This window comes from Centruroides vittatus, unplaced genomic scaffold, assembly GCF_030686945.1.
Source record: "Centruroides vittatus isolate TY-2023 unplaced genomic scaffold, ASM3068694v2 contig_754, whole genome shotgun sequence".
Taxonomy (NCBI): Eukaryota; Metazoa; Arthropoda; class Arachnida; order Scorpiones; family Buthidae; genus Centruroides; species Centruroides vittatus.
Genome location: NW_027122490.1, coordinates 849,161 through 859,809, shown reverse-complemented (window position 1 = coordinate 859,809; position 10,649 = coordinate 849,161). Strand labels below are relative to the sequence as shown.

At 41.1% G+C, this 10,649-nt stretch overlaps 1 protein-coding gene across 1 annotated transcript; it reads right to left on the bottom strand.

Moving 5' to 3' along the window:
- Window positions 1-2,055: 2,055 nt before the first annotated feature.
- Window positions 2,056-4,690, bottom strand: LOC136981386 (uncharacterized). Its single transcript, XM_067277701.1, has 2 exons — window positions 4,642-4,690; window positions 2,056-4,505 (listed from the first exon to the last, which is right to left on the bottom strand). The coding sequence occupies exons 1-2, from the start codon at window positions 4,688-4,690 to the stop codon at window positions 2,056-2,058; spliced, it is 2,499 nt and encodes an 832-aa protein (XP_067133802.1).
- Between the last annotated feature and the right edge of the window lie 5,959 nt (window positions 4,691-10,649).

Sequence of the window (10,649 nt, the reverse complement as noted above, 5' to 3'; positions counted from 1 at the left end):
AATTAATAAGATTCACTTCATGGAGCCCTCAATCAGATTACGTGGATCCTACCGAGGTGCTTTCACAAAGTTCACCGATAGGGTGCAAGAATTTCTGACGTCGAAGGTTAAAGATTTCGATTCATGTGCTGGATTTTTGGCCCAGTTACAGGAAAAATATTCTAAAATAGAAACCATCGATAAAGAAATATTAGATAAGTTACAAAAGGATGAGAAGTGTTCTCAACAGATGTTGGATGAAGAAATTGAGGGTATTGAGAATTACAATGGTACATTCGTAGACTTGAAAACAAGACTAGAGCGTCGTTTGAATACGTCGGAGCTGGATGAAACACGAAGCGAAGGCGAAACTGGCTATTCCAAGGGAAATTTTAAGTTACCAAAGATTGAATTGCAAAAATTTGATGGCAATTTGAAAAATTATCTTTCCTTTTGGGGACTATTTAAGAAAATACATGAAGATCCCAATATTTCGGATTTGGATAAATTTTAATACCTCATTCAGTCGACTCTGAAGGGCTCAAGGGCCAGGGAAGTAATTGAATCGTTCCCCGTGACAGCCGAGCATTACTCGCAAGCAATTGAGTGTTTAAATTCGCGTTTCGGAAGAGAAGATGTGCTCATCGATCACATTCGAAATGAATGTGTGAGGGGGACTGTGAAAGTTACGAACATAAAAGCAAAGATACAGGAAGCAAGATTGAAGTGGTTTGGTCATGTGGTACGAAGGGAAGAAGAGTATGTGGGAAGAAGGGTTATGCAGATGACAGTGAGGGGGAGGAGGAGACGGGGACGGCCGCGGAAACAATGGATGGATCTTGTGGCGGAGGACTTGAGAGAAAGGCATCTGAATGTGGAGGCAGCCCAAGACAGGGAGCAGTGGAGACGACTCATCAGAAACAGCGACCCTACATAGAGTGGGAAAAGCTGAGGAAGAAGAAGAAGAAGAAGAAGAAGAAGAATGCTACTCCCCCGATAAGACCGGTGATGACGATATAAGTCTTTCTTCTATACGAAAGCTCGACTATGTTTTGAGAGATTATTCTACGACTCGGAATTATTATTTCTTTTGTCACTCTTTTATTCTTGGAATTTCCTTTTCCGATTATATAAAATTCTCGCGTCTCTTCAATTCTAAATTTTTTCTTGTTTTTTGCTTGCTTAACACGCTTCTTTATACGGCCAATTAGATTTTTAGGCCTATTCCGCTTATGTTTTCCAATTATTCTATCGTCACTTACAGCATCTAGATCTTTTGGGACGCGATATTTTTTATTGTTACCGTCGAATTTTTGGAATGGCCTGTATATTTTACTGTATAAAGTAAAATAATGTTTAAATATATTAAGGTGATCGTTCTTCAAGTCTAGGAATAGAAACTTGTTCGTTTTGTTAAAAGAATCCTTATTGGTTTCTTCGCTTCTAGACGCTTCGTTATCGTTTTTACTAATGGTGCAACTTGCACGCAAAAGAAAGAAACTTCCAATGATCAAACTATTACTTGTCTAATTATCTCAATATCCTCGTTTTTTTTAACACAACACTCAGACTCAGCTGACAGAAACGATCCATTTTTATCTATATTAATAAAGAGGAAATGTTTGTAAGTTTGTATATAACAGGTAATCTCCGAAACTACTCATCCGATTTCAAAAATTCTTTCTGTCGCGTCAGGCCCATCCTAGTCTCGTGTAATGATTAATTAGCTTTCGTAAATCTCACCTGACCGTCTTGTTCGTACGCCAGGTTCCCTGTCGTATGTCCAATCAAGCAAAAAGTCCACTAAATCTGTCTTTAGATTTTATTCACACAAAACAAAAATCAACTATTTACATTAATTCGGTTACAAGAGCATTCCACTATGTTCCCGCGCCTTTTGGAACTTAACAACCTTTTTCTTGGTGTTGCCAACTCTCGACAAAAACCAAATACCCGCCATCTAGTGGGATGAACGGGTCATCCTCCCACCCTTGATTTTGTCAGTCAAAATCAAAATTAAATTAAACTTAAATACAACAAACACATATAGTACTAATTGAATGAGTTCGAATCAGTCTACAAATCCAGCCGATTGGGAGCCTTTAAGGGTCTGCCCCTTTTTGAGACTCGAGAATTCTCAGATGAGGTGGTCACATCACTCCCTGTAGCGGCAGAGATCATTCGGGACCGATGATAGGTCCTCTCGCAATCGTTTTCAGTAGAGTCTACAGTCTTGCCACGAAATTCGTTTCGCATAACATACTTTTCATCCACCGAAGAGATTTCCAAGGGATACAGTCTCCTAACAGGACGGATGAGAAATCCAACCTGTGTTTTTATTTTGGCTACTCTTACCAATCCATCTTTACCTGGATAGATCTCGACAACTTTCGCCAGAGGCCAATCAAGTCGCTTTTGGTTGTCATGCCCAACCAAGACGATATCTCCCACAGCAATTACTTTAGCGCCCTTGGCTACCCCCTTCGGGTTTTGCAATTGCCCCAGGTACTCAATTCGAAATCTATTTCGTAAATCTTTTCTCAACTTGCATAAATAACGGAATCTCTTCCCAAGATTTACCTTTTCCAAGTGGTTTAAATCGGGAAGTCCAGTTTCCTTTATCCCTTGCAGAAACATATTAGGAGTCAACGGGATTAAATCTTCAGTATCTTCTGAGAGTGTAGTAAGTGGTCGAGAGTTCATCAAACCCTCTACCTCACAGATAATTGTGTAGAGCTCTTCGTATGTTAACGAGGCTCGTCCCAAAATTCTCCTCATAATCTGCTTTACACACCCTACCAACCTTTCCCACCAGCCACCCCACCAAGGCGAAGCTGGGGGAATGAACTTCCAGATAATGCTCTGAACAAGAATTTCATCTTTAATCTTCGTAAGTTCAGCCTCAGAGAAAATTTTGGCAGCACCGACAAAATTTGTACCGTTATCACTATAAATGACAGAAGGGCGTCCTCTTCTTGCCACAAATCGTCTGAATGTTTGCAGGAACGCCTTCGTTGAAAGAGACGTCAACAACTCGAGATGTACAGCCCTGTACACTGCACAAGTATACAGGACAATCCAACACTTCTGCTTATCCCTCAAGTACAGTGGACCAGCTAGATCAACGCCAGTAACCTCGAATGGCGCAGCATCTCTTATGCGATCCACAGGCAATGGCGGAGATTCAGGGTGGGCTGGAGACACAACAAATCTTCGACACCTAGAACATCGCAGTGTGATAAGCCGAATGTATTTTCTGCACCTCAGTATCCAGTATTTCTCGCGCAGATGATTCATTAAAATTTGAACACCAGCGTGGTTTAATTCTCTGTGTTTCCATTCTATCAATTTCTGTACAATATAGTGATTCCCAGGCAAGATAATGGGTAATCGGAAATCTTCACTATCTTTACTTCTGAATACGAGAGTCTTCACTCTCAAAAGACCTTCCTTGTCTATCACTGGGTGCAATTTTCGTAAACGGTTATCTATCCCCTTTGGAAATTCTTCTCTTTGAATCAGTTTCAGCAATACTAATTCAGCGTGCTTTATTTCCTTTACTGTGAGCCCCCCAGACATTCGAAGGGGTCGTCCTTTGAGATTTGAGGTAAACCGGTATATCCAAGCCGTTACTCGTAATATTTTCCAGTAAGTAGAATAATTCTCATAAAACTTTTCTGCTTTCTCTACATCCAGCGCAGAAATCACAGATTTTTTTCTTTCAGAGCTCACTATCTCCATGTCAGGCATTTCCTTCTGCCGAGGCCATTCTTCTACCGGTAAGCTTGTAAATTGAAGTGTCTCCCACCAGCGAGATTCGGCTAAAGTTCTTGCATTACAACCCCGAGATGGGAGATCTGCAGGGTTTAAGTATCCTGGAACGTGATTCCAGTCATCTGGACTACTTAAAGATCTAATTTCGTTTACTCTATTCATAACAAATGTAGCCCAGCATTCCTGATTCTTGATCCAATACAACGCATTCATGGAGTCAGTCCAATAAAGTGTTGATAATCGTTCAAGTGGGAAGTCCCCTTTAATCGTGTTCATCATTCTGACACCCAATAAACAGGCTAGAAGTTCAAGCCTTGAGATCGATACAGACCCTAAAGGTGCAACACGCGCACGAGCCTGTATCAACAGCCACTTTATGTTGCAGGTATCTGGCTGTCTGAGATAAATACAAGCGGCATAGGAGTACTGTGATGCATCACAAAATATATAAAATGAGAGTGGGACAGCTGTATTGTAGCTATTTACTATCCTTCTAGGAATTTTCACCTCCTTTAAAAATTTTAATTCTTTTATCCACTTTAGCAATCTTCTTTCTAAATCGTGCGGTAATGGGGTGTCCCAAGCTAACTTTCTTTTCCAACACTCTTGCATCAGAAGTTTTGGTATTAACGTCACTGGAGAAAGGAATCCAATTGGATCAAAAAGTTGACTCGCCAATGACAGAACCACTCTTTTTGTTAAAATTTCATCGTTAGGTACCCTAAGGTTTGCATCACAGTATAAAACGTCCTCTGAAATATTCCAATTCAATCCTAGCACACTGACTATTTCATCGGGCTGGATTTCCAAAGTTCCCAATGTCCTTTCATCGCCGTCGCAAACCGGTGTGGCCGTGCGCCTTATTTTGTATATTTTTGTATATATTACTCTTAGTATTTAGTCCATTTTCTTCCTCTTTGTTAGTTCTTTTGTCCATCTTTTTCTAGAAACTTCTGTCTTCCCTAACCCTTCCCTGTTCAAATGGGGGTGACCTAATTAGAATACAAAGAAGAGGTGGTAGCCTGGGGGCTAAGTGGAGGAGGAGAGGTCACTTTTTGACTGAGACGTCGAAGGGACAGGACGTATTGTGAAGACCTCCAGGTTGTTCTAGCATCAACTGGAGGACAAAGGACGGTAAGCCTAAGCCAACGTTCGTGAGAAATCCGAAGTATATTCTGATATAGGAACTTCGAAAACCTTTATTGGGAGGATTGGAGAGACGTCCAAAATCAACAACACTGAAAATTATCAATCTAGTATTCGCAACCATCACCCCAAGATCGTCGACACTTTGGGTACCCATTCTTTTCTATCATACTTCTAACTATCCTATTGTCTATCTTTTCTTCCCTATCTTTTTTAGTCATATAAGTAGTTTTAAGTAATTAGTCTTAGTCCTTATATTTTGTAACGCGCTGAATATTCTTTTGTCGCGAGGTCGCATAACGATCCTATCCGAGCATCTGCCGGAATTATATGTGGAAAGGGTTATTATTGTAAAAACGAGGAGTGTCGGAAGTGTAAAGGAATCCTGCAAAGTAAATAAACACGGGTGACGAGAACATAATTTTGTGTTATATTCCATTGTGAATCACTCACCACGTGCATATCCTACATTGGCGTCCGCGACAGGATTCCGATTATAACAGCTCCTCAATAATCCTGTATCGGTAGAATCCCTTTTTTTTGTGTGTATTATTATAATTTTTGTTGATTATTTTTTTTTATATATATATATTTTTTTTTTCTTGTTGGTATGGCGACAAATAGCCAAGTCGGAAGCACCGTACATAATGACGGGGCCAATGGTAACCCTCCCTTTGTAGTAACGGGATTTCTGGGAATGATCCCCATGTTTTCTAATTCCCAGGGTGACTCGGTTAACGTAAGACAGTTTTTTCAAACTGTGGAGAATATCGCTAATCTAGCGGGCTGGAATGATGTGGTGAAAATAGCAGTCCTCCAAGCCAGGTTAAAAGGAGAACCTTTGGCTACTTTTTTTTGTCTTTTAGAGCAGTACCCATCATCTTATGAGGACATAAAACGGGATTTGGTCAAATGTTTCGATAAGAGAAGGGCCGGGGACAAGAATATTATCGATCAACTTCTAAATTTAAAGCAAGGGGTCAACGAATCCGTAACGGATTTTACAATACGTACTAGAACTCTGCTATCAAGAGCTGTAAAAGATCATAGTAAAATCGAAGCCCTGCGTGACGATATAATATTAGAGAGGTTCATAAAAGGATTAAGTGGACAGATAAAAAATAATGTATTCAGACGATCTCCAAAATCTCTGGAGGAAGCGTTTGAGTTTGCAGAGATTGAGGAGAAGATTGAGATGGAGTGTAGTGGCCAAAACGAGCGAAGGGGAATTAATACAGCGACAGAAGCGAATCTTAGACCTTTTACTAGCGAGCATGATAACACCCCAAGCCCCAGGGTTGACTGCGAGGACAAGATCGACAGGTTAGAGAGACAGATCGAAGCCCTAACGGAGGCAGTTAGTAAACTCGTAGGTAATCAGGATAAGAAAGATAGAGTCACAAATAAGAAATGCTTTATTTGTAGCGATGGCGGTCATTTTGCTCGTAGTTGCCCAAAACGGGGCAGGTATAATTTAAACTTGTAAGGGAACGTAATAATAGCCAGTATTGCGCTCCTAGTATTAAGATAAAGCTGGCTAAGCAAGTCTTCCAATCTAATAAGGGTCTCCCCCTCATTCAGAGTACAATAAACAACATAGATATGACGCTCCTCATGGATACCGGAGCAGAAAAGTCCCTATTAAATTCACTAACTTTAAGACGGATACCAAGCGCCTATCTCCAAAAAGCTATCGTAGCAGAGAAAAAAATGGGCATCCGGGGAATTAATGGAATTGTAACTGAATGTGAACAAATCCTGCAGGTTACGATAACTCATAGCAATCACACGCATACCACGACCATTGCATGTATGCCCTTCCCTGATCATGTTGAGTATGAGGGTATTGTGGGGATGGATGTTATTAATAGCATCCCTGAACTGGTGGACAGTCTGAGGAAATCGATGAATGTTGAACGGCACAACCCAAGTAAGAATCCAATTCTACCCATTAATTGTCTTGATAATGTCCCTGTGGAGATCCAAGGACTTGATAGTTTAGACCCGGTTGAAAGGGAAAGGGTTTATAGTATCTTTAGAAAATACCCGCGGTGTTTCGCTAACACAATCGAGGAGCTGAAGGGAATGATAGGGCCGTCCCATAAACCCATAATCAATTCTACCCGCCCTATAAATACTCGCCAATACCGAATCCCCGAATGTTACCTAAAAAGGTTGAAGATCTTAATTGAATCATACCTAAAGGCCGGCATTATAGAGGAGAGTTCATCTGAATGGAACTCTCCCATACACATTGTGGAAAAGACCGCTGACGAAATACGGATGACCTTAGACCTCAGACGCATTAATGAAGTGACCGCTTCACAAGAGTTCCCTCTTGCCCGAGTTGATGAAATTCTGAGTAAGCTTCATGGCAATAGATACTTTTCTGTATTGGACCTCAAATCTGGTTATTTTCAAATCGACCTCGACCCATCTGTGCGTCACGTATACGCCTTCTCGACTCCTTGGGGGAAGTATCAGATGTGCCGCCTACCCCAAGGAGCGAAGAATAGTGGTCGTTTCTTCCAAGGTGTAATGTCTAATCTCCTGGCACCATTCATTGGGATCAACTGTTATGTGTTCCAAGATGACATAGTCATCTTCTCTAAATCTTTTGAGGAACATATAACGCTGCTCGATAGGATTATCGGAATTCTTTATAATGCCAATCTTAAATTACACCCGAAGAAAAGTAAGTGGGTAGTCGAAGAGGTACGATATCTGGGACATATTATCAGTCAGGAGGGAGTACTCCCGGACCCAGATAACGTACGTGCAATTCGTGAAGCACAACCTCCTCGCAACATCAAGGGCGTGCGCAGTTTCTTAGGAATGGTCGGCTTCTTTCGAAATTTTATTCCTAATTTCTCGGACATAGCCTTACCGTTGACAAATTTGACAAAAAGGAAAAGTAAATTCAATTGGGATAATAGTTGCCAAGTTAGTTTCGAAAGATTTAAAATGTTGTTAACAAAACCCCCCTTATTAAAACATCCCGATTTCTCAGCCCCTTTCCATTTATTCACTGATGCGTCAGACTATTGTGCTGGTTCTGTCCTTGGGCAGATGGAAGATAACTCATTTTTCCCGGTGGGCTATTTTAGCAAAAAATTCAATGGCGCTGAAGTGAACTATTCTACGATCGAAAAGGAATGCTTAGCAATCATATTATCTTTCCGCCACTTCAAACCCATCATTTTGGGACACAAGGTAGAGGTCCACTCTGACCATAGGCCTCTGGTATTCATAGGAACCATGAAAAATCATAATAAACGGTTAATGAGGTGGTCTATGGAGTTAGAGGATTATGATTTTAATATTAACCATATCAAAGGAAAGATAAACCTAATAGCTGATGCATTATCTCGTCCCGAACCCTTTGAGTCCAAGAAAACATTGCGGGAGTGTAACGTTAATTCCGTTCACTCCGATCTGTGGAAGAGGGTAGTCATGTCACAGGAGGAAGATGAATTCCTTCTGAAAATAAAGAAAAACCGCATCAATCAGAATCCTGGTCCACCAATTGCAAATGATGGTATCAAACCCGAATTTGTGCTAGATGGCGGTGTATTAATACATATAAAACCGGGGTGCTTTGGACTCCGCCAGTGGAGGCAAGTTTGCGTAGGAAAGGGAATGATAGACGAGGTAATTAGGGCAGTCCATTGTTCACCCTTATCAGGCCATCTTGGTTTCGAGAAGACTTATCATTTAATTGACCGTTACTATTATATTAGGAACCTTAGGGCACACGTTAAGCGCATCGTTCGTTGCTGTCAGATTTGTCAAAAGCATAATCTCCATCATGGTCGTGCCCCATTCCAGGAAACGGAGGTAGCTGAGTTTCCCTTTCAAAAAATTGCTATCGATGTTATAGGCCCTCTTCAAATATCTCCGGGAGGCAACCGTTATATTTTTACCATGATTGACATCTACACACGCTTTGCCGAAGCAGTCCCTATTAAAGATCAATCAGCTCAAGTTGTAGCGGATGCCATCTTTGATTATATAGTTTGCAGGTATGGTTGCCCTGATATTGTCATTTCCGACCGCGGGAGTAATTTTACATCAAAAATATTTCAGGACGCTTGCAATCATCTACAAATAAAGCATAACATCACGACTGCGTACCGCCCATGCTCTAATTCCATCTGTGAGCGTTTTAACAAAACACTATGCGGTACTATAGCCCGCATATCGGAGGGAAATAATCGGAATTGGGACTCATTTATATCACCAGCACTATTTGCATACAACAACGCTACCCATGCGTCAACTAACGAATCCCCGGCCTTTTTATTATATGGCTTTGACCCCCGATTCCCTGTTGCGTTCCCATCGGAACGGCAGGATATCAGCCTGGAAAAGCCCCGCGGAATGGAATTGAGAGGTAGATTAAGCGCTATACGGGAAGCCGCTTATGAACTGGGGAGGCAACGGAACTCTAATAACCGAAAACGTATCAACCAAAATAGGGAACTGAACAATTGGGTGGAAGGACAACGAGTATGGTTACTCCGTAAAGGTAAAAATAAGAACTCTGGGAAGTTCTCGGCGAAATATTTAGGACCCTATCGGATTACACGTATACTAGGCCCCGTCACTATGGAAATTGGTGATAATCGTAAGAATAACAAGTTTATTGTACACGTAGATCGCTTAAAACAATGTTATGTTCCGATGTATAAAAACGCGAAAAGAAGAGAGCATAACAGACACCTCACGAAACCAGAAGATGAGGAACCGATTTACGATTCGAACGATGAAGATATAGGTGAATATATCAGGTACTGGACTCGTGATAAAGATTGCCCTTCATACGGACCCCAGGATCAACAGAATGGATTTGAAAGACTTGATGATGATGGCAATCCTGGCATTAGATCCAACCCGTCACCGAAGCGGCGGTACGACCTACGAGGTCGCAGATTAGATTACCGTAAGATACATTACGGTAAATAACCTTTTGTGGGGGGGCGTATGTGGCCGTGCGCCTTATTTTGTATATTTTTGTATATATTACTCTTAGTATTTAGTCCATTTTCTTCCTCTTTGTTAGTTCTTTTGTCCATCTTTTTCTAGAAACTTCTGTCTTCCCTAACCCTTCCCTGTTCAAATGGGGGTGACCTAATTAGAATACAAAGAAGAGGTGGTAGCCTGGGGGCTAAGTGGAGGAGGAGAGGTCACTTTTTGACTGAGACGTCGAAGGGACAGGACGTATTGTGAAGACCTCCAGGTTGTTCTAGCATCAACTGGAGGACAAAGGACGGTAAGCCTAAGCCAACGTTCGTGAGAAATCCGAAGTATATTCTGATATAGGAACTTCGAAAACCTTTATTGGGAGGATTGGAGAGACGTCCAAAATCAACAACACTGAAAATTATCAATCTAGTATTCGCAACCATCACCCCAAGATCGTCGACACTTTGGGTACCCATTCTTTTCTATCATACTTCTAACTATCCTATTGTCTATCTTTTCTTCCCTATCTTTTTTAGTCATATAAGTAGTTTTAAGTAATTAGTCTTAGTCCTTATATTTTGTAACGCGCTGAATATTCTTTTGTCGCGAGGTCGCATAACGATCCTATCCGAGCATCTGCCGGAATTATATGTGGAAAGGGTTATTATTGTAAAAACGAGGAGTGTCGGAAGTGTAAAGGAATCCTGCAAAGTAAATAAACACGGGTGACGAGAACATAATTTTGTGTTATATTCCATTGTGAATCACTCACCACGTGCATTATC

What these genes read in the sequence shown, in the direction of transcription:
- LOC136981386 (XM_067277701.1), bottom strand. Translation starts at nt 4,690, where the DNA reads ATGGACAAAAGAACTAACAAAGAGGAAGAAAATGGACTAAATACTAAG. An exon ending in AAATGGACTAAATACTAAGA is followed by an intron (nt 4,506 to 4,641) that starts GTAATATATACA and finishes GGAATATTTCAG; the next exon opens with AGGACGTTTTATACTGTGAT.